This window comes from Charadrius vociferus, unplaced genomic scaffold (assembly GCF_000708025.1).
Source record: "Charadrius vociferus isolate BGI_N301 unplaced genomic scaffold, ASM70802v2 scaffold326, whole genome shotgun sequence".
Lineage (NCBI taxonomy): Eukaryota > Metazoa > Chordata > Aves > Charadriiformes > Charadriidae > Charadrius > Charadrius vociferus.
In genome coordinates this window covers 2,988,544-3,013,001 of record NW_009649062.1, presented here as the reverse complement: position 1 = coordinate 3,013,001, position 24,458 = coordinate 2,988,544, and the positions used below count along the sequence as shown (strand labels likewise).

General features: G+C 37.4%; 2 protein-coding genes across 2 annotated transcripts in view; one reads left to right on the top strand and one right to left on the bottom strand.

Moving 5' to 3' along the window:
* The first annotated feature begins 1,215 nt into the window (after positions 1-1,215).
* Positions 1,216-14,729, top strand: DGCR8 (DGCR8 microprocessor complex subunit). Its single transcript, XM_009888115.1, has 13 exons — positions 1,216-1,938; positions 2,382-2,544; positions 3,467-3,609; positions 4,287-4,569; positions 6,256-6,453; positions 7,834-7,935; positions 9,882-9,980; positions 11,204-11,286; positions 12,438-12,538; positions 12,989-13,095; positions 13,314-13,441; positions 13,892-14,005; positions 14,304-14,729. Exons 1-13 carry the CDS (start codon positions 1,216-1,218, stop codon positions 14,385-14,387), a joined length of 2,328 nt encoding a protein of 775 aa, XP_009886417.1. The 3' UTR covers positions 14,388-14,729.
* A 5,275-nt stretch (positions 14,730-20,004) lies between these two features.
* The window catches only part of TRMT2A (tRNA methyltransferase 2 homolog A (S. cerevisiae)), a 7,547-nt gene continuing 3,093 nt past the window's right edge, over positions 20,005-24,458 (bottom strand). Inside the window, exons 4-10 of the mRNA XM_009888143.1 lie at positions 24,084-24,199; positions 23,318-23,429; positions 22,196-22,318; positions 21,549-21,624; positions 20,943-21,059; positions 20,634-20,730; positions 20,005-20,293 (exon numbers count right to left, since the gene is read on the bottom strand). Coding sequence (XP_009886445.1) covers positions 20,005-20,293; positions 20,634-20,730; positions 20,943-21,059; positions 21,549-21,624; positions 22,196-22,318; positions 23,318-23,429; positions 24,084-24,199 — 930 coding nt within the window. The remainder of the gene's footprint in view (positions 20,294-20,633; positions 20,731-20,942; positions 21,060-21,548; positions 21,625-22,195; positions 22,319-23,317; positions 23,430-24,083; positions 24,200-24,458) is intronic.

The window sequence follows — 24,458 nt, the reverse complement described above, 5'->3', positions numbered from 1 at the left end:
CCTGGAAATTCAGAGAAGGTGCAGCCAGCTGTCTGTCTCAGGCAGAGTAACACTGCTTTATTTCTAGCTGGTAGGAAGATTTAAGCCCAGTTTGGGGTGGTACAGAGGGACTTAGAGAAACCAAAATAGCAGGTAAGAAATTATGCTTCCTTTCCCCAGGTGCTTATAAGGTGCTGTAAGACTTCCTAGAGCAATTGTGTATTTTTGCCAGTTTAAATTACTTAAAACATTGGTTTCTAAATGCCTTCCAGAATTAATCTGAGCTTTAACGCTGTATCTAGACCGGAATTCTAAAGACATAATAAATATATAGTACCATAATAGTATGGAATATAAGATCAAATGTCTAATATCTAGTTATCTAGAGAGTAATTTTGTGTGAGTTTTTAGTAAATTGTGAGATTTCCTGTTAAAACTTCCAGCAAGGTTTCAAAAATATCTAACAACTTAAACTTTCAAAAACTATGTGTCTTATAAGACCATAGTTGTTAAAATCTTATTGGTTTTGCAGATTTTCTTTAACCATAAGCTAATTATCCTTTCTGCTGCATGGGTAAGTATGACTGGAATACCAGCTTGTTTTAAATAATGGGAGAATCCCCCCAAATGCACAGTTCTTAGTCTGGTCCCTACAAATGGTACGCTTAATGCCCTGCCTGCTAACCAAGCAGAGATAGTCAACAAATTATCCAGGCAGCCATGTGTTAGCAAATTCTTGTGCTAGTGTACAGATCAAGCAGTAAAACCAATCTAATTTCAGCCTCATTCAAAATGGTATCAAGATACCCTGCTTTTTCACTGTAAAAATGTCACTTACTTCTACTTGAAATTTATGCTGGAAGGAGCGACATTTTTTCTTTTTGCCTGGGATACTGTTTCTGGGTTTTTTTCCGTGACAAAGATGATCTTTTTTTTTTTTTTCTTTCTTCTTCTTTTAGGTTGAAAGAAGAAAGAGAGACCTGCTTGTCTAATGAAGATGCAGTCTTAGTCTTCAGCTATTTAAGCTGAATGCATTGTGATTTCCAATAATTGAGACAGTGATTCTGAAAGCTGTCTACATTAATGAAAAGAACAATGTAGTCAGCTTAACTGAATCATCAGTGTTGCATATTGAATAGAAAATGATAAACCAATCTTGATGGACTTATGCATGTTAGGAATATAGCTATAAACATTTATTAAAGCATTGTTTTTTTAAAAACAGTAGTTTTAAAAATGGAGAAATATGAAAATGTACCACCCCTCCCTAAAGAACCTGCAAGAGAAATGAATGTGGAGAATCATACTTGTCCCCCACCTCTGCCGCCTAACGAACAGCCTCCACCACCTCCCCTGCAAACGTCCAGTGACGCAGAGGTAATGGACGTTGGCTCTGGTGGTGATGGACAGTCAGATACCCCTGCTGGGGACACGCACAGTATCTGCAGAACACAGCTTCTCACAAAGGGATCTGCCTGCTACAAAAGTCGTCTTATAATAGACCCTAACAATAGTGACCAAAGCCCAAGAACTGCTCGTCATGCACCTACAGTTCGAAAGTTCACCCCAGATCTTAAGTTACTTAAAGATGTAAAGATTAGCGTTAGCTTTACAGAAAGCTGTAAAAGCAAAGATAGGAAAGTTCTGTACACTGGAGTTGAGCAGGATTATAAGGCAGATACGGATTTTGGTATTAATAATGTAAATGGGGATTTGCATGTTTGTCCTTTCGGTGGTAGTAATGGTAAAGCTGTAGGAATAGGAGGTGACAATGATGACAAAAAGGATGATGAAAATGATATTGATCAGGAAAAGAGAGTGGAATATGCAGTTCTGGATGAGCTAGAAGATTTTACCGACAATTTGATGGAAATAGATGAAGAAGGAGGAGGGTTCACATCTAAAGCAATCGTTCAAAGAGATAAAGTGGATGAAGAAACCTTGAATTACTCATATGAGGTAAGTAAATCCACAGGTTTTTGGTGGTAAGAGGTTTCCGAGTGGCTAGAAAAAAATACGTAAAGATGTTCACTGAAACAGTCTCTTCTACAACTGTTCAGTACTTGATTAAAAAATGCAGAAATTTTAGAGACGGAACTTTGGCTGAAAGTTTTTGTAAATTATGTTGGTCAAACTTCTGAGTTGCGTGTCAGCTTCTATACTTTTGTTTAAAAATAAAGTTTAAAAGGCTTCTTACACAATTGCAGCTCATTTTATCGTGAAAAAGATAAATTCTCACGAAAACTTATTTTCTTATTTTTCAGTCTTTTTACTGGGATCATTGGAAATTTCTAGTTTCTCTCTCTGTGGAAGTACATAGAGAAAACGCATACTTTTTCTTTGCAAGGGGAAAGGGAGGTTAGTAGGCCCAGAAGGATGGTGACTGATGAAGTCTCTTTCAGGATGACTTTGATAATGATGTGGACGCTCTGCTGGAAGAGGGTCTTCGAGCACCTAAAACAAGGAGACTAGAAAATGAGAAATATGGTGGTGAAAGTGATCACCAGTCTGATGGAGAAACAAGTGTGCAGCCAATGATGACCAAAATTAAAACTGTACTTAAAAGTAAGTTAATGTTCAGTAAATATCCAGGATTTTTTTTTTGTGACGTATGTCTGTAGGACAAAAATAAAGTGTAGTATAGCAATTCTTGTGAAGTAGTTAATATATTACAGAATTTTATTCTTTGAAGGCTTTTTACTATAGGATATGATTTTTCATGTTCCTGAACAGTGAAGTTGATTTTTGGGAGTGCTTTCGATCTTCATCTGTTGTGTGTAATGAGAATGTATTCTAGTGTGTGGATTTGGGAGAAAGTATGAAGAACGTTACCTCAGTGGTGGGGAGGTGAACAAGGATGATATGTTCTTTTTTCTCCAGTATTGTGAAACTGCTGAAGACTGTTTGTGGTCTTTGTGAACTTCATCCTACTTTAGTTGTATAACTTCTGTTGTTAAAATTGCTTTCTGTGAAGCCTTTATGTGTGCAATACTAACTTAAAAAAAAATCATTAGGAAAGTAATTTTATTTATCAAGTTTCATCATGTAAATATTTCAAACTACTAATAAAGAAGACCTGAGAATGTGTACCAATCCAGAAGAATATAACTGAACATAGTCTGAACTAGAATTAAAATTTGAACCTGCTTTAGAGGAGTATTTTACAGCTTCACTATATTCTGAAATAAACCAAACAGAGGAAATTCACTGGTGAAATGAACAAATCGGTCTGCATAAAAATTAGCGCTACTCTTGCTTTTCAGTTGAAAACATAATGGAATCTGTTATTTTGCAGGATTTAACGTGGGTTGGAAGCATATGCCTTTTTATTAAAGCAAAACAAAATCTTTCTAGAGAACTTCTTTAGTCTTGTTTCAGTGTCATTTTATCCTTTGAGACAGAAAAAGCAATAAAAATAAAAACATTGATTCTTTTTCTGTTGTTCTAAGCAATCTATCCAATTTTAAAGCACTTTTTTGCTTTAAAGGTCGTGGCCGCCCTCCTACAGAACCTTTGCCAGATGGATGGATCATGACATTCCATAACTCGGGCATTCCTGTATATCTGCACAGAGAATCTAGAGTTGTTACCTGGTCTAGGCCTTACTTCTTGGGAACAGGAAGCATAAGGGTGAGAGATATGTTCCTGCAAACAGTTGAATATTTTTCTGTTTTAGCAGGCTTATTTTCAGGGTTAGAATTAAGGTACCTGCAAAATAAACTCCTCTGTTTCTGAAAAATACGATTTTTCTTACGGTGTTTTGTTTTTCCTTTTTCGCAATGAGTTTGGGTAGTTAAAGTGAATGAGATGGTCTTGTTTGGTGCCTTTATTGTTCTAGCATATGGCTGCAAGATGTTGGTTTTATTCTACCAAGAAATGTATTTAGATCACTTATTTGTAACTATAAACTAGCCTGAGCTGTGGCTTATGGTCCACATTCACAGAAGTAAGCATGTGTTGTTCATGAATCCAAGGAATCTGCGGAAATTGGGTTTAATATTATGGGCTTAAACCCCAAGAGAGCTTAATGGATTTTATGAAAGCATGTAGTATTTGTCTGTAATTGAACAGAATATAATTTGGATGTAAAACACACTTTGAAGGTTAGCGTTAGTGGTACACAGTGCCAAGATACCATAGGAGTGGACATACTCAGAACTTGAGTAGAATGAGATTGCTGACCCGAGAGGAGCTTGAGCCTAGACTACATAAAAGTAACTTCCATCTAGTTTACACCTTCTGGTTTTAAGTTTTGCTTTTGGTGACCTTGAGGTACTGAAAACTTCTGTATTATTTTATATTTGCAGAAACATGATCCTCCTCTCAGTAGCATTCCCTGCTTGCATTACAAAAAAATGAAGGAAAATGAGGAAAGGGAACAAAACAATGACATAACCCCAAATGGGGAAGTATCACCTGTAAAGCACCTAGATAAATCTTCAGAACTGGACTGCCAAACAGAGGAGCCAGACTCTACTGCTGCTGATTCTGGGCCTTTGGATGACAAAGACCCTTCAGGGGGAGATGCAGCACAAGGAGCCTTAGGACAAGTTAAGGCCAAAGTTGAAGTATGTAAAGATGAATCTGTAGGTATGTATGGAAAGTGGAGTCTTTTCTTGGCTAGAGTTGGGGTAACAGCATTTGGAATAAAGTATATTTATCCCAGACTTGGCAACTGAATAATATCTTGCCTGAGATCAAGCTGTCCGTTGTCTTTCTGCACAGTTTTTTGTATGCAGAAATCTGGAGAAATATCCAGATTTATATCCAGTTTATATCCAGAAATATCCAGTTTTAGAAATCAATTTTGATTTTAACAGGAAGAGAAACACTGTGGGGATTTTTGCTGAAGACTTGAAAGTCCACATGTAAAGGTTTTACACACAAAAATGTGAAAATTTTGAAAGTTTAGTCCTGTAGACTTTATCTCAGTTTGAGAATCAGTTAAGTCAATGTGTAAATATGAATTGTTGTCAAGTGTGTTTGTGTGACTTCTTAAAATAGGCTTTTCTATGTAGTCTCTCTATTGGCTGAGTTATATCCATTTCAGTATGACCTCTTAAAAAAATGGTGCAGTTAAACTAGATTTGCTTATTTGCGCAAGTCTAGCAAATGTAAATGCACTCATGCAAAGGGGTATGATGCTTCTTTTTTTTTTTATTTATGCAAGTCTGATAGCTTTTATACAAAAAGCTGCCTAAAGATGTGATGCCAAAATCACTGCCAAAATCAAACTTACAGATGACCTTAGAGAGAAAGCTTATGTGCCACTTACAACAACTACGTACCTGAGAGTATCATCCATGTAAATTACTGCTGCTCAGAATACTGATATGGGTTATAGCCTACCACTTATCTTCCTAGTGTTCAAACATAAAACTTGTTCTTGTTGTTACATGTGTCCTGTTTAGTCCAAAACCATGCCAAAAGATTTGCTAAAAAAAAAAAAAATCATCCATATTTAGGCAAAACTAAAAACAGTAAGCAGTTATTTTCTACGTGAAGTTCACCTGTCTATCTCTCTCTTTAAATAGGATCTGTTCTGTATTACTGAAAAAAATACTGAGCGATCAAGTATAAATGTGACTTGCATTTGGAATTCCTTGTGGAAGGAAACAATGCCAGCAGCTTGCTTTTGTGTTTACATCTTGGGATGCTACTCTTTAGTTTTTGCTGATTATATCTGCAGAAATATCCTATGAAGGAGAAGCAGCTGTACCTCAAGGGGGGCAGTCTTTTAGTATTCTGTATGTGAAAATGTGTTCAGTTCTGTTTAGAGGCCAACAGATATTCACGGAGTTCGTGGATCATCATGATATAGTGTTTCGTGGTACGCTGTTTAATAAATAGGCAGCAATAATCAGTTTTGGTTTCAGGAGACCGAGGCTAATAGCATAACCACTGTTACTAACTGTATACCTTACTTCAGGTGATGAGAAAGTGAATAGGTGCTTAAATAGAACAATTCCTAGTGTTTTGTTACAAATTGTGTTGGGTATTATGCTGGTTAGGGCTTAATAAAATCTTCAAGTGACAGAATAAAATATTCTCTTTTTTTGTTTTGTTTTCCAGTTTGCAGTTGACCCAGTAACAGGAAAACTTGTAATTAGTTCTGTTAGTATAAAACAGCATCTTAACCTTGAATATGTGAACTAAAGCCATTACTTTTGCTTCTAGTCTAAAAAATAGATGTAACGTATTTAAAGCAGTGGAAATAGTGAACTTAATACTTGCTCAGTGGTAAAGTAGAGAGAATAACATGCTTGTGTTTCTTAGATCTGGAAGATTTTAGACGCTATCTTGAAAAGCGTTTTGACTTTGAACAAGTTACCGTAAAAAAATTCAGAACCTGGGCTGAGAGACGGCAATTCAATCGTGAAATGAAGCGGAAGCAGGCAGAATCTGAGCGGCCTATTCTCCCTGCCAATCAGAAACTCATTACCTTGTCTGTGCAAGATGCGCCTACAAAGAAAGGTTAGTTTGTCTACCTGGACTTCACATACTCTGTATCGAAGACTAATTACAGTTCTGTGCTTGATTGAAAAAATGAAACAATACTGTAATGAGTCCACTTCTGTCTTGTTCTAGAATTCTGTGTTTGTGGATCCATCCTATTACACAGTAAAGGAAAAATACTGTCAAAATACACTTTGTATTAACAAAAATAATACCTAAGCAAAAGGTTTTTTATTTAAGGTTGCAGTCCTGGTAACTGGTTACTACCTTTAGCTACTTGTTACTGTTGGTTGTTACTGAAAACCCTCCTGCCTAGTCACTCAGTGCTACTGCCTTCTCAGTTCTACACCAGTTTTAATTGCTCCCAAATTAGGGACTGGTTACAAATGTCAGGTTGATCGAGATTAAAACCTACAATTAAAAATAAAAATTTAAAGAGGTTTGATGGAAACAGTTAAGATGTGTGGTCCGAGGAGTGGATATCCTGTCTGATGAATTAGCTGGGCGAATTAGCTCTTATCTGTATTGGCTGTGTAGCCACAGTAGCATGTTTAACTGCAGTCTGATATTTAAAATTTCCATAGGCGTGTGATTTGGGTTTTGTTCTTGTTTTGTACATTGGCATGTTTCTGGGTTCCTTCCCTTTAGCAGAATTAAAGATTATGAGCTGCATGTTGACCATTCCCTGTTACAGGGAGGTGCAGTTGAATTTTTAGTTAACACACTTTATCTTAAATTCTAGGTTTAGTGACACATTGAAACTGTCTGAATTAAGGACTTGCTTGCACTTTACCTATCTAAATTTTAACTTTCTCTCCGATACTGCCATAGTGCTCACTGAGGCAGGGTTTGTGCTCTTGACTAATGATACTGTTGCAGAAAGAAAAATAAAAATAGGACTTTCAAATAAAAAGAGCATGTTCAGGACAAGGGGACAGTGACCTGATCTGTGGCTTGCTAAACAGGATTCTTTTGGGGGGGAAAACCCAGAGTGATTCTGGTTTGTGGATTTGAAGTCTATGTGCTTATTGTTAGAAGGGAGGAGACACGTGATACAACAAATTAGAGTATTTCTAATTGATGTTAGCTGCCAAAAATGTTGTGTGTAGAGGTCCAGAGACCATGGGACTTCAAACACTGAACACAGAATATTTGAATTAGCTCATAATTAGCGCATTTCCATTTGTTGATAGAAATTTCTCACTTATTTCTCAATACTTTTTCAGAGAAAATGGACTTTGAGGTCATAATTATCCATGTCTGATTCAACAGCAATGCATTTAATTTGAGCAGGCGCTTATCCCTTGTAGCTTGTAATTTATTTATTTGTAGTAGAAATTGTCTTTTAAAGACTGGAACTGCTTAGCTGTCTTCCCCTCCTCCTCTCTTTTTTTGTAGAATTTGTCATTAATCCCAATGGGAAATCCGAAGTTTGCATACTGCATGAATATATGCAACGAGTCCTGAAGGTTCGCCCTGTTTACAATTTCTTTGAATGTGGTAAGTCTTTTATAGTCTGTTATGTTTTCTAATTGACCACATGCTGTTTTGAAGGGCTTATCTCATGCTTGGATATCTTAAAAAAACAAACAAACCCCAAACCAAACAAACAAAAAAACCCAAACAAGGAACCATGGACCCTTTTCCTAGGAGATGTCTTGAAAGTCTATTGTGAGTCAAGTTCTAGCTAGGAAATGTTTTCTATATCTTAAACATGGCTCTTGAGGATAAAAGCGGTTTTATATTTAAAATAATAATATGGCTTTTCACTTGGAAAACTATGCCTAAGTAAAAATAGATTTAACTCATTTGCATCTTCAAGGACGCACCAGTGAAATACGGACAACTAGTTTTGCCTACTGTGTACAATTAATATTTGCTAAATTTTCTTGTCATTGATGTTCAGAAAATCCGATAAGGCATGCATTGTTTTATTGAACCACCAGAATACTGGGGGCGGGGGGGGGGAGGGGGAGTTAAATGCTGAACTCAAATAGTTTCTGAAGAGAAATACGTAGGCCTTCAGTTATGAAGCCATTAAGAATTTGAAAGACTTCTGCCGACACATATATACCCTCTCTAAAGCTACAATAATTTGAGATATTTTTGTGGTTCTGTTCTGGTTTTCTTCCAATTAATAAAAAATACAGTAGGTTTTTTATGTGTAGAGTTTTAAAATCCTTTACTTGTTCAAGTTACTGTATGTTCTGATTGTTATGTCATGAAGGTTCATATTTTAATCTGCTGATCCTAAGAGGATTCTGTATGTATAAATTGTTAAAAATGTAAATGGAAACCAGAAATGGCTATGTAGACTACTTGTCTTGTGTGATTATTCTCTAAGGTCATTGATAAATTGTAATTAATATTAGTGGAGACATTACTAGTTAGGTGCAGATTGCAAAAAGTTCATAGCAGTTGGCAGGAATTGATTTGGTATAAATGTTGACTAGTTTTGCTCATAGAAGAATGGAAATAGAAGTGTCATTCTACTGGACTAAAAGTAATTTGTAGAGTTAATGAGGCTATGTTGTTCTGTGGTTAGTGGAGGATTTATAGGAAACGCTGGATGGTTATCTCTTTGTGTTTTTAAACAGCTTTTAATTTTATTCTGTTAGTGGTGTGAGAGGTAGTTCCTGACTTAGGCTGTTCTGAGACTGTAAGTGGTGCTAACACTCAAAAACAAAAACTCGGGGAGAATTTTATTTTAGATAAATGTTGTGGGGGAGTGCACTTGATGCTTAATCAAGAATCTTAAAATGTTACATATATGGCAAATATAACTGGAATCAAATTAACGTTGGATTTCTTTTTTCTGTAAATTCCAGGCATATTGCCTTATGTAGCTGCATTTGAGATTGCTTTACAAAGTGGTATAGCATACATTCCTTGCATTTTTGCTTTTTTAGGGGGTTTTGGGGGGTACTTCATGGAGGAGGAATCAATTGCACCTTTTTCTGCAGCAGGTTTGAAAGGATTGAGTCCTACAGTCAGCATCCAAGGAATTACAAGTCAGGCACCTTAGTTTAGTGTGGAATCTGTAATTATTCAGATTTACGTTATTCCTATATATGCATTACATAATGTAACTGAATTTTCAGTATCAAAATGTGTAACTCTTGTATTTACACTGTGCTAGTGATGCAAAAACTTTGGAATTAACATTTGAATTCTGACAGATTACAAATGATCTCTTAAAATGTAAAAGTTCTTCATTTGGAAGAATGAAGAACATGGTGGTAAGTCTGTTAATGGAAAACTCAATTAGTTTTTCATATACTGGAGTAAGCAATTCTTAGTCTTTCTGAAGAGTAAACAATTTCCATCTTGAAGTTGAAATGGAGAAGAAAACAGATCTTGATAGTGGTGGTATTTCATGTTCATGATGAGTATTTTACATTGGGAATTCTGAAAAGCTTTCTTTTTCTTTCCTCCTCTATTTCCAGAGAACCCAAGTGAACCTTTTGGAGCCTCAGTGATAATTGATGGAGTAACTTATGGGGCAGGAACTGCCAGCAGCAAAAAACTTGCCAAGAATAAAGCTGGTAACGTTTTTTCTTTCTTAATACAAACTGCTGAATTGTTTATCTGTTTTCATATCTGCTTTGAAGATGACATATTTGCAATAGTAAGTAGGAATCATTTTGTTAATAGTGGAAGAAAGTACACTTGTCTTTTTCGTGAAAGAGATAAATACTGTTGCAGAGACTGTCCTGACAACCCTAATTTCATCAGTGTACTGGGATAGAAAACAATGAAGACATTTCAGATGTTAACTTAATGTGAACTGTTGGTGTGTACTGAGTAAGAGTGTCTGTCTCTAATGATCAGACCAATAAAACATGTTGGGGGTTCCAGATTGATAATGCCACCTGCTATATAAACACCTGGTGTGTGGATTTTAACAAAATGCAAGTCTTTGCCCTTCTTTAAAAACAAAACAACAACAAAAAAACAAACTGAAGATTTTGTTTTGGTTTGGTTTTCTTTCTGGTAATAAAACAATTGTGCTGAACTATGTGATTATTGATTTCCAAGTACTTGCCTTTATTAGTAAGTTCTAACTGTTTAAGTCTAACAAATATGCAAATAATTAAGATCTAGATGAGAATGTCTGACATGTTAGAACTTCTTACTGATCTCCAGGTTTAAATGTCTTTAGCACAAGGATCAAAAGAAAATAGCTCCTCAAAATGTAAAGATGTATAATGTGTTTGTGGTACTTTCTGTGCTTGTAAAATATGTCAGCGTAGCTAAATCGCCAAAAGCCAGCCCATAATTGTTTGTGCATGAAAAAAGGTATTTTGCTGTGACAACTTAGGCAAATACTTTTGTATAATACTAGGGTTCTGAGTGCCCTAGTGACACAATGCTACGGTTTGCCTGCAACAATTAGGGGGTGATAACTTTCTAATTTTAGGTTCTAAGGGCTCTATGTCACTTTTAAAATGAGACTTGATTATATTTTTTTTTCCTCTCATAGGCATTTGTAAAAAGCAGTTTCTTCTTGGTTTAATTAGTTGTGAGACTTTCATTATCAACTTGGACAAATAGAATATTTTTTTTTCCTCAAAGTGCAAGTTGTTATACTTCTTACAAATAGAAGATGCCCATCTTATCTGTAAAGTTATTCTCTAATATGAGTGGATATCTCTAGGGGAGATGTGAGGCTTGCTTAAGCAAGCCTCTTTACCAGCTCTTCTGCTGGTTTTCTTTACAATCATTGTTTAAAATAAATGTAATCAAGATGTTTAATCATTTTCTGCAGCTCGGGCTACACTGGAAATCCTTATTCCCGACTTTGTTAAACAGACCTCTGAGGAGAAGCCCAAAGACAGTGAAGAACTTGAGGTACTGAACTCTTGCTTTCTGGCTGTCATTATTGGAGTCTGGTTTTAAAAATATTACCCTTCAAATTCAGAAATATTAACGAAAATTTGTAACATTTTTTTCTCAGTCAGATGGAAGTGTGAAATTCTTCATTTATAGCAAGATCTATAGCAATGAAAATACTTTTTTTCCTGTTAGAATGGATCAGAAAATTTACTGTGATGCAGAGAGCTAGTCCCTTGTTGGAATACCAGGTCACGTACTGAAGACCCGAAATATGTTCCAAGGCAGTCAGACTGGCTGTACTGTCCTGGCTTTCAGAATCCTCTAGTTGGTGCCTTGAAAAGTTCAAAGCTTGATGCTGTCTGGTTTTGTGTGATTGTCTTAGACCAAGTAAGAATTAAAAGTACCCAGGCTTCCGAGATATTTTCACTTTGCTGTGAAAGCTACTTATTGCCAGCTCAGACAGCTGAAATTTCAGACTTTAAGCAGTGATATTTGGGAAAATCAAAGGAAAAAAAGCAGAGAGTGTGTGCTATATTTTCAGGTAGTGGAAATATGAAACAGTGATATGTTCACTTCCAATTCAGCATGTAACAGACCATCAGTAAGGAGTAAAGGAAAAAAATCAGTCATGGGCCTGAAAGGAGTATTTTCATTTTAAAAAGTGAATGAGTTGTTCATACACTTGCTTTAACTTAAAACTATATTGTATGCCCTAAACTATTGAAATGGTTATTAAGACAATGCAGAGAATTTTTCCTGTTGTTTTAAAATAAAATACAAAACGCTCCAGTAGCTGTTATGTTTTCTTTTATTAAACCACAGCATTTGGGTAAGTAGAATTTCATTATTAGTTAAAACACATAAAATAGCCTTGTCCTGAGGGAGAAAGGATGATGAAGAATTTGTAAGACTCTGTTCATCTTGTATAATATAAAATCAGAGTTAAAAGAATTACTTAAATTTCTATCTGCAAATATATGATTAGATGTGGCAGTCTTAATGATGTTGGTAAATACCTCCATTAATGGATTTAAAAATACTTTTTAAAGTATTAAGCACAGAGTAATAGAACTTGTTTAATGTTACAAAGGAGAAATGATGGTTAGGAACAGTATTAAGGTCTTAGTTGCACAAAAGCTCAATAATACTTTTCAATTCCTTTGTAGTATTTTAACCATATCAGTATTGAGGACTCACGGGTATATGAACTCACCAGTAAAGCTGGACTCTTGTCTCCATATCAGATTCTCCATGAGTGCCTTAAAAGGTAAGGCTGCAGAATAAGGAGCAAATTCTGCTGTGTGCAGGTGCTTCGGTCGGGGCACATGGGTTGCCAGTACCCACAGTGTTTGTCGCTGACTTGGACACTTGTGGGCTGGCCAAGCTTCCCGCACTCACTGCGGCCGTAACAGACGTGATGTGGACTGAACTGGTTAATGCTGTGTCTTCCTTTAGTTCACATTTGCTATTTATGCCGCTTGTCTTCTGACATTAGGATTTAGCTGTGGGACATAGAAATATATTTGGTTTTACTTTATATAGGCCTGCCTTTCCATTCAAGTCAAGTTCCTGATCTAAAAAAGAACTCGTATTAATTAATGTCTTAAAACTTATGATGTATCTAATTCCATTGCAGTGACTGTCAAAGGTAACTGCAACCACTTCAGTTGTTTGTAATTTTACTTCGTATCTGATACTGATTTTCTTTGTGCTTAAGAAACCATGGAATGGGTGATACATCCATAAAGTTTGAAGTGATTCCTGGTAAAAATCAGAAGAGTGAATATGTCATGACTTGTGGCAAGCACACGGTGCGAGGCTGGTGTAAGTACAGTACTCAGTGTGACCACTGATGGTAACTTCCTCTTCTCCTGTTCTCCTTTGTTGTCTGTTTCGTAGGTGCTCGTTCAACTATCTAGCTTGTTACAGGCTTATTCTACTCTTCTCTGGTATCTCAATTTTGCATAACACAAGTAAATATTGGTGTTCATCTAATTATGTAATGTGCCAGTATTGACACATTTTCATGATTATTTTTACAGGCAAAAATAAAAGAGTGGGGAAACAATTAGCTTCTCAGAAAATCCTGCAGCTACTGCACCCGCATGTGAAAAATTGGGGCTCTCTTTTGCGTATGTATGGTAGAGAGAGTAGCAAGATGGTTAAACAGGTGAACATGATTTTGTTTGATTGTAACCTACCATTTGATTGTGTGTTTGCTTTTATGTTTTTCTGTTGTGGGGTTTGTTTGTCTGTTTTAGTTTAGTTACAACAAAGCTTTTATGATACCTATTTTCGCATAATAGTGTTGTTCCCTGTCATGGTAAAGGCCGTGTGCATTTCATGAGCAATTCTCAGTTCTTCTGAATTGATTCTCGTACCTTGCTGTTGCCAGAACGTAAAATGAGTGCTTTCATTGACAACAGTAATTCTGTTAATCTCGCATCTTCCAGGCTGAAATTATATAACCTATTTAATATTTAACCAACTTGTGTAAATATATGTTATTACTTAAGGTAGTACAGCTATCACAGATTAAACTTCTGCTCCACAAATTTTAATTTATTTTTTTTTCATCCAAAAAAGCTCATCTGTTCCTGCTTGTGGTTCTGTTATATAGGAAACCTCTGATAAAAGTGTGATAGAACTTCAGCAGTATGCCAAAAAGAACAAGCCAAATCTGCACATCCTGAACAAGTTACAGGAAGAAATGAAAAAATTGGCACAAGAAAGAGTGAGTATATGCTGGTTTGTATTTCTAAATGGGAAGAATGCCATGAGTCAGATGTACCAATTATTAGAATTTTTGCAGACTTGATATTGGGGGGGAGGGGGGTTACTTTTAGAGAGATTTTCATCCTGTCTTATAGCTTAATTTTACCTACTTTGGTAAACTTATTTTTAACATTAGAACAAGTTAGCTTTTCACAAAGATTGACACATAGATTTGGCTGAAATTGTTCAAAATTGTAAAATGGTGTGGTGTTGTTATTCTCTTTGACTGTGGTGGGGGTTGTTTCATCTCCTTTTAGGAGGAAACACGAAAGAAACCCAAGATGACAATAGTGGAATCGGCTCAACCTGGTAGCGAACCTCTGTGTACTGTTGATGTCTAATGAGAAAATTTACAAGTGGGGAGCAATAACACAAATGGCGGAACTACATTTTCAACAATTATTTAAAAATTGTTTGCTGCAGAATGCAAGATAACTTTTAAAATCCAAGCTGCTTCAGTTATGCATTGTTCTTTTTGCATCATCAGGGCAATATTACTTTTTCCTACTTTTTTTTTCTTTTTTTTTTTTTAATACCTCTGAGATATGTACGTTTAAAGGATTGATCATAAAAATCTCTACTTGGGCAAATGCACAGAGGAGAGGCATGTTCACACAGGATAAACCCAATCAAGCACTTTTTCCTGGAAAGCCATCCATGTTGTTTGAAATGGATGTGTTTTAAGGATGAAATTCAGAATTTCTATGTACAGGTTGAAGCTGATAAATATATATATACACACACACACATTCATATATATGTATATATAAAAGAAATATATGTACATCTTCTTGTATGAACATGCCTAAAAAACTATTTTTGTGAAAAGTTTTGTTGCATTTCAGCACATAATAATATGCACTGATAAGACACTTTGGTGACAAATACATGAAAGTGATGAGCAACGTTCCTAATGCCACAGGATTAGGCCAGTAATGCTGTTACTTTTATTCTGGTTTGGTTTTTGTCTCCTGCCAGGCTTAGTTATTCAAGATCACAGTATGAAGATTTTTCAATTACTTGAAAAGAACAAGTATACCTGGTAGTGTTAAGAGCAACAGGCTGGATATCCAAAATTATTGGCTTTTACTTTAACTGAAAAGAACCTACATTAGTTTACAAATCAGTTAAAAGGAGAAAATGTGGCCCTATTTGATGAAAATAAAAACTGTACTTTGAAAGGCTGTTTTCAAAGCTTGGAGCCAAAACGCAGCTGACTATGGTTGACAGTCTGAAAATATTTTGCCAATGAGGTGTTTAAAGACCTTCCACTCCCTTCTCCCAGCAATAAAACAATTTCTCATTTGTTTGGAGTCAGAATACATCTGACTTGATCAATTAAGTCTTAATTATTTGCACCGTAAAAGCAAAGAATCTTAAAAAAAAAAAAAACACAACCCTGAGAAATCTGAAATAACTGCAGCAATTTAGGTTTTTTAAGAAGTTTTTGGTTTTACTTTTTTAATTACATTTTAGTTTTTAAAGAAAAAGTGTGACTTCTGCAATGGAAATTAGAATGTAGATTTGGAATATGACCTAGAGGAATGAGTAGAATGAGACCGTAACAGGTTATACTGATAAATAAGAAAATCACAAATGTGCAACTATTACAAAATACAATCTTAGAGAAGAAGGCAGTACTCACTATGTCATCCGAGGCTTTACTAAATTAAGCACAGAAGAAACAGTTTTGGCTGTAGCGAAAGCACTGCTCTGTGGGTTTGGTTCTTCACTGGGGCTGTCCTGTGGGTCACGGCAGGATGTCTTCTCTTGGAACCGTCTCTGTGGGTTCTTTGCCTGGCTCTTAAAGAAGAGAGTGAAAGCCACGCTGGTGGCAGGGCTGCGGTGGTGTGTGTAAGAGTTGCAGGGCCATGTTGTGCACTCCTGCTCCTGGGGGAGGGAGAGCTCTGTGTGTTATCCTTGCTGCTGCTCCTGGTGCTTACCCGGACCGTGGTCTGGGGGCTTGAGGGGAGATTGCTTTGGGTTTTTTTTCTTCTTTTGTTGTTGTTGTTTGGGGTTTTTTTACCATGTTATGTGTAGAGTGCTGCAGTATAATCAATTTAGTGCCTACTGGATTTTAACAATATTGGCATCAGTGTTGTAAGACCTCCTTTTAATAGTGCCCCTTATTTTGGAAATATGTGTGGTTTAGTTTGTATCTCAAACTAATGTTCTCGAATATGTTGCATATAATGTTTGAGGTTAAACAGGAGTCGTCTTGGAATCTTACCTATTTCTGTGTTTGAGTGATATGCTCAGAGGTCTCTGCAAATATGAATTCACCCATTTTTATTATTATACTTAGCTTTTCAGTTCCACAAGTTGTAATCCTGTTAGAACAGGATACGGGTAGTTGGAAGACTATACATAAACTATTCGTTAAAGAAGTGGCCTATCTAAAAAAAGAAAAAGAAAAAAAAAAACAAAACACTGCCTCTGCTTTTTTTGTATAGCTTTAATAAATCTCCATCTTTTGAAGGGTATATAATATTGGTGCAGTAGTGACAAGCAGTGATTACTGTTTGTCTCTCTTTGGTTTTTTTTTTTTGGTTTTGTTTTGTTTTCATAAAGACAGGGCTTATATCTTCTATGCCTAAATGTATTACTCTTTTAGATGGGTTTTACTTCAGCTTATGTGTTTTCAGCAGAAAAATCTGTACTTGGACAGCACTGTAAAAGACAAATCACCTGTGTAGATGTTTTTATTTTTCTGAAATCAGAATGTCAATGCATTTGCAGGTCACCTGCAGAATACCCATAGATGCCTCGCTTACAAATTTGTTTTCGTTCTTTTTGAGAGGATTGCTGTATTACCTCAGTCTGCCACTATCAGAATCACAAGGTGACCGTTGCCCTTAAAACATCTAGAGATTTCATTGTGAACCAAAGCCTAGAACGTATATTATGCATTCTAAACAAAAACAAACACAAAAAGATGGTATTAGACCTTGCTGCAGCCTTTAACTGGAGAGATGTCCAGAAAATAGCGCAATAACTGCTGGAACAAACAACTTAACTGCTGTTTATGTCATTGTGAAGTATTCTTGTGTTTTAATGTTTACTATTGTTTGAAGTGTAAGTCTCGCATTTGCACATAAGCACGAGCTGCTGTGATAGAGGATAGATCATTGCATTAACTTCAGCTTCTGCATGAACACTTACAGTGTGATTCAAGATGTATCCTAAACTTGTCTTGTAACGCTTGTGTCTTTTCTAGGTAATCGGCTGTAAAGGTTTAGATCTTGATAGTATGAATGCATAAAACAACTGCTGCTTTTGTCACTGATATTTGTTATTTATCCCTTCTGTATCCAGAGGAGGATGGGTATTTTTGTGGGGATGGAGTGTATTTTTAAGAACTGTTCCATCCTTTGGGAATTAAAACAGGTTTTGCTTTGCATATTATGTGCTTCTCAACAAAAGTGTGGTATATTGACTTTAAGGATTAAATTCGTGTGCATTCAAATCTTTATGGTACTGATGGAAAACTTACTGTGACTTCCAGTGACTAGTCAGATGCTACCTATTTAAACACCAGTCATCCAGCTTTTTCTTACGTATTTATTAAACAAAACTGATGAAGTAGTTGGTACTCAGAAGTTTGGAAAGACTATTATGCGTAAACTTAACTGTTGTATGTAAACTCCCACTTTCCTGTGATGCTGTTGGGCTTTATACAAATATATTTCTGACATCCAAGTATTTAAAAGCATCATGATTATCTTACTAATTCTCTCGACTGTACTTTGGTTCCGGAGTAAAATCCAGGAAGCGAAGCGATAGCCTCGTAACTTTCTGTGGGAAGAAATGTGAAGTGCAAGAAGCCATGCTGTTGTTAACCAAATGAGATGAGCAGTTACAGTATTCTGATGCGTATGAGACAGTGGGAACACAAAACAAAACTCATTCTTGTTGCCCAGGCAGGTAACGGTGGTTGCTGTATGAATCGTGTTGGGCGCGGTTGCTTGACGCCAGTGCTGAATTGGTACAACTATAAAGCCTCATTTTCACTGAGCCTCTGCTTGCTTTTTTTCCTGCACAATCATATATAATCCTGTGTGTTTGGTCTTTGAGTACTACATGTGTATTTTTCAGACAATTAGTTTTGAGCAATAAAGTTTGATATTATAAAATGCTCCAGTGTGATCAGTATTATGATAGCTTAAGCATATTTAGAAAAAGGAGTTTTTACTTCTTGATTCTTGTAGGTATTTTTAAATAGAAATTAAATCAGTACAGGCTCATTGGTTATGGAAACACTTCGTCAGTTTTTTGGTAAGGAATTGACTGTTTGCATGGTTAGACATCAGTTGGAGTGAAATTGAGTTAAAACTTGTTCTTGCATTGGAATTTGTATTTTTACTTAGCTGATGTCACAGTTGGAAATGGTGCAACCCAAAGGTGCTGGGTTTGGTACCTGCCTGGAAAGGAAGGGGAACGGCAAGTCTCTGCGATGTTGTAGTGGATTTTTTTGTTCAGTCCCTATTAAACGTACATGGGAAATATGTTCAATGGCTTGAGATTTAAAATGGTTATTCCTTCTAACAGTCAGTACTATTGTCTGCTCTGTAGCGCAGATCACAGTCCGTTACATTAACGCTAGGTGCTGAGCATCTGCAAGGAAGTGTGAACCCTGACTGGAGAGCGAGTTGTGCAAGGGCAGGAGGCTCAGCCAGTTTGTCCTCACACCCAGTACGTACACTGCAGTGCAGCTCGAGGTGCTGTGCCTCATCGCCACACGGCTTGTGGTCGTGTCGTGAGCTGGGGTTGGCAGTACCTGCTTACTGTGTTACGGTCTTGCATTAGATACGACTACCGTTTTCTCTGCTGCACGGGGCTCTCAGTGAGACGGTTGGGAAGATACCCAGGATAAGATCCATCAGAATCTAGGGCAGAGGTTTGGTAGAAAGACACAGTGTGTCCCCAAAAGTGTACTTCAGTTACGACCTCAAACACTAAATAAGCTGAGGTTATACTCCTGTTGCTTTCTCATTCTTCAGCAATCACTGAATTAGACGCCACTCTTCCGTAACTGTTTTCCATGAGGCTGAGGTTAGCCTTTGTAAAGCTACTGCAGCACCAAAAAGCCTCAGTGGGGCTACAGGACTTCCTAGCGCTCACTTGACTCATGGTATCCACGGTGCAGAGTTACTAACAGGCTGAGAGGAAAATCAGCCTCTCTATCAAAAATAAAAAACCTGCGTCTTCCTCCCATGCTCGATGGCCCCGACTGGTGTCTGCACAGTTCGTTTCTGGCTGTATGTTTTCCCTGGTGAGAGTATGCCTAGAGCTAAGTCATCACCGCTTTAAAAATTGTAGCATTTTTATTAGAATACAAGTTTGTTGCTTCCTAGTGATGATTTAGCAAGTGAATGGTTTATGGAAGGTTTTTAAGATCGCTGAATGTTTCCTAGCTTACTCAAAAGACACAGGACTGTTCAGACAGGCTAGCAGAGCGGAAAAAAGGTAGTAGGGGCAGTTGTAGGTCCCTGTAACAAGATTACTGGCTCTGGGACCTGGGTACGGCCGTTTGTCCCTGCACAGGGCCCTTCTCGCTGGTGGGTGGTGACCAGCAGCTACTCACTAATGCTGCGAGTGCGGCGTGTTATACTCGCACTGGAAGGGACAGCGTTGCCTTAAAAATCAGCCCAGGTTTCAAATAGCTGTATCTGAATATAGCTGCAGAATACTTTATTTAAAGCTCTTTCAACTCCTTAAAGAGTAAGACCACCACATGTATTACTTCACTCACCTAAATCTCCCTGAGGGCAGGAGGAGAAAAGCAGCGTATGACCTGACAGTAGACACTAATTTAAGTTAAACTTCATTATGATGAAATAACTTGGAAGCCTTGGAACTACTCTGTTGTACAGAGATTTATTACCTTGATGTTACAGAAACAGTATTATTGGAGCAGTTAACAAACAAAAGTAGTTTCTGGAGACCATCTCTCAGGAGTTAAGTCGATTCCCTCTCTTCAAGTGCAGGATCTGCACGTACAGGAGTCGCCTGGCTCCTGTCACTGTTAGGCGGGTCAGTGCCATCCACATGGGCCAAGTCAAATCCTGCTGCTGGGGCTTGAGCAGCATCTGGCGTTGCTTCAGCAGAGCTCCCGTTCGCATAGTCAACCCTTTCAAAGAATATCAGTAACTCGCAGTGCCTGGTCTGCGGGAAGAGGTCCACGGCCATTGCTTTAACGGGACGGAAGGAGGCTCCTTTCACTCTGTTGGAAGGGGCCCGGCAAAGGCTTGATGGGAAAGGGGAGGAAGAACGGCATGAATGCGTCACTGTACTGTTCATCACTGCTACTCTTTTAAGAGAGGTTTTTCTTCCCCAAACCTCAGCTCCATGATAGGGTTATTCACCACCCCTAATATTTCCATTATTACTTGTGTATTGGGTAATACAGTTCCCAGCTTGCTGTGCAGCAGCTGTCAGCTGGTTCTGGGAACGGGTAAACCTCAATGAGTATGGCTTAAAAATAAAAATCCAACAATGGTCCCCGTCCCCAAGAAGCACATACTTTTCTTTTTGCCACATTTACTTAGTTAACTTAATGCAAGAAATACTCCACAAGAAATACTCACTCCACAAAGTTATTCATCGCGGCTCTGGGATTGCAGGACACATAGATGAGCTTCTTCAGATGTTCAGCTCTTCTAATGGCGAGAATTACTTTGGAATCTGGGTGAGCAAAACCAAGACAGCTGTTCACTAGCTCTGTGTGCGTCACCAGACTCGCAGAAACATTCCAGGACCAAACTGCTGCACTACCCTGCTGCTTCGAGCTACGCCTGAAGCCTCCCACTTAATTTATCCCATTGGTGCTTGCTGAGGTTCACCACTGAACACCGACTGGGAGAACAGGGTTAAAATGTAAGAGAAGGCAAACTTACGCAATCCTGCTCGTGGTGGATCCACAATAGTAATCAGGTTCTGAGGCGCTAATATGTTAATTAGGGAAGGAACAATATCTTCAGCCTTCCCACAATGAAATTCAATATTACTCAGTTCTACAAAAAATGAAAAGACATTTTCAGAGTACTTAACTAGTCAAAGCATCTTTCAGTACACTCAAATTGGATATTAATTTCTTATATCTTGGAAACTACAAATTGTTTAGTCTACCCTGAAATCAGTGTAATTTAAACAATCGCTGGTACTTCTATCAGTTAAACAACAGTAACTCCAGCATCTTCCATTATCTGAACTGAAGCAAAACCCCACCAAAAAATAATGTTTTATTTATGAGGGCAACTGTGGCTTCATCTCACTTTTACACTGAAATGTTTTATTTTTGGAGGGGGGGGGGGGGGGAAGGAAAATTGATCTCACAGATTAACATAGTATTTGTTTTCAAGGGAGATTAAATATTTAAAACGGACAAGATTACTATCAACAACATGTAATTCCCAGCTGCTTAGATAATGTAAAGAGGAACTTGCTATACAACTACTGTAGTTCTTAACAAACAAAGATCTTGGTGGTTTAGCTTAACTAACCGTTAATCTGGGCATTCACTTTGGCATCCTGCACAGCCTCTTGGCAGAGTTCAATTCCAATCACTTTCTTTACTTTCTGTAGTTGGTGGTATGTAAATGTAACCGCTATTCATAGCGTCAGCAATTCACTACTAGGCAGGGACCTGACCAGTACCTGCTCAGAGAATTAGTGCCTTGCAGCCAGAAAAAGGGCTGGGAAGGGACCTGTGCAAATAAAGTGGGACTTTCTAGACTAAAATTGTGGGATGAACACCATTTATCTCAAGCTGTACGTCACAAGACTCTAGTTAGGCTGGTGTCTTTCTTTTGGGGGGTGACAGACTTCCTTATATGGTCTAGCAAGCTCCGCTCTAAAAATGATACAAGAAATGGTTATTCATCAGTTAAGTGGATAGATTCTAGTAAACTTTGGCTATCCTACAGAACTACTGCCTCTCTTGACCGAATTACTTTCAAAATAATTTAGGCTGCTTGACACAAGGACGAGCTTTCATAATGATCTGGTAAAACAGCTGCAGGCAGTTTAATTAGAAATTAATAATGTTTCGTTTCAAGTGAATCAAGTATTTTCTTTCATTGTAAGCACAACTAAAGATCTGCATCTGTTAGAAGTAGATTATATCCAGGAAGAGAAGTTACTCACTCACCTTTGCCAAAGAAATCCCAATAGTTCCTGTGCCACAGCAAACGTCAAGTACAGTGCTCTCAGGGCTCAGCTGCGCCCACTCCCCAATGGCGGTATACAAAACTTCTGCAGCTTGGGTGTTTACCTGTGAAATTACGTGTCAAATAGGTCTACTTCTTCACAAATAGTAAACGTATTTTAACAAGTCTTAGTAAAGCACGTTTTCTTTTCCTCCTTTCTAAGAAACAAGCCAACTTCATGAATAAGTTACAATCCCACAGGACTGAGCGAGCCCTGCTCACCACTCAATTCTGAGAAGTAATGTTTTGTTATCTATGTTCTAGTAAAAACATGACTTGTTCTACAGTACCTAAGAAGTAAGTTTGGAAGCTACAGGAGACAACAAACAAAATAATTAAGCAAAATGCTAAGCAATAAAGTGAAGCCTAGACTTTAAAAAGACTTCCTCTCCTTGAATAGGAAGTAGTAAAGATTCAAAACCAGGCGAATGTAACAATGACAGTACACTCAGCACGTTTTATTTTAACCTTGTTTGTTAACACTGCTTTAAACCAAATGCTGTAATTACACACTATGGTTAAGGACACAGTGTATATAATAAGCTTTCTAAACCAGTGCCTCTAGAGCATATTCTTTGTCTTAAAGAGCAAGCAAAGCACACTGTTGGTTAAAAAAAAAGTAGCCTATAATCTGTGGCAAATAATAGAAAATACAGTTCAGCTTCAACATGTTTATGGTACCAAGTGATAATACACTTCCTTCCTATTTCAGTAATACAGGCTACCTGCTGTGGCTTTAAAGGGAAGAAGTAAGTTTTGGAAAAATAAAAATTCGTACTAAAGATTCCTGAGCTACATATTGCATGTTCTGCGTACAGTTCAACAGGACGCAAATGATACTGAACCAGTAAAAAGAAAAAAATGGTTGTCTCCAACATGCCCCCATCAAGTTTACACTTGTTCGCTCTTTTTACAGCCAAACATAATACTCAAAGGTATTTAATCACACCAAATATATAAAAGATTAAATCTCTAGGTATGTAACATCTTGTTACACAGCACTAGCCAAGCATAAGGGCATTAATGCAAATACAGTTAAATTAACAACTTTGTATCATCCTTACTTGGAAAAATGCATGAGGAGAAATTCTAAATTTTAGGCCAAGAAGTTCTTCATATATGTACTTATCGCCAGCCACGTGCTCCAAAGGCAGGTCTTCTAGATTGGGAGATTTCCTGGGGAGGCAAAGGGGCAAGGCATGGGGAGACAAAATAGAGAGAGAGAAAAAAAACCCAAAAAACAAACCCCACATTTTTGTTACAATTTTCACCAAAGCTGTAGTTATCTTAAAAATTGCAGTATTACAGACTAAGCAGTAATTTATAGCAGCCCAACATTTATCATATCCTTTTAGAGACTATCTTCTTGGCATTTTTTTTCTTACGGGGTACAATTGTTCCATTGAAGTAAGCAGTAGAACTGACACTGTCTCTAGATGAAGAGAGTGAGCCTTGTGCTCTGTGGAAGAGGAGGGGGAGATTAAAAAAAATCACATAAAATAGGGAAGAAAGGGGGCAGAAGTTACTTGTTGATAATAATAAATATCCATCTACTGCAGCAAGCGCCTCTCCAGGTTGACAGCCAGCAACTAGCGGTGGCTTCACCCACTGAAACTGCCTGCCTTTATCCAGTGAACTCTACAGGAGAATGGGAAATTTCTGGAGTCTCCTGTAGAAAAGGTAAATAACTGTTGAACAAATTGGGAACACTGCTGCTACTTTCACGAAATAGAAGGGATAACGGTGTGGAAGCACTACCTACTTTCCTGTTGCAAATACCAAAAATCCAACCACCAGCAAAATCCCCCAAAGCAAAGTCAGCTCCCTCACCTCTGTCCTTCCTCCACAAAGTACAGAGAAGTAACGCCGCTGCTCTTTCCCATCCCTTCTGTGAAGTATTTTGTCAGAGAGCTTTTCAGGTCAGCTAGCTCTTCTTTACTTAATTTCTAAAGGTTTCATTTGAAAGAAGGGAGAATAATCATCTTAGTGACTTCAAGGTATGATTTAGTATGTGCCTTCTATTGCACGTTAATTACTTGTTCATTTGCACCAATCAGACTAGTCTAAACAGAAGAGTAGTAAGGCAAGGTAAATTACACCAAGTAATTATTCTATTTCTCTTTTGCATGCACTATTCATAAAATCAAATTTATGTAATTTTAAAGCTGTGTCTGTGCTGCACATTATATATCAACTTAAATACCT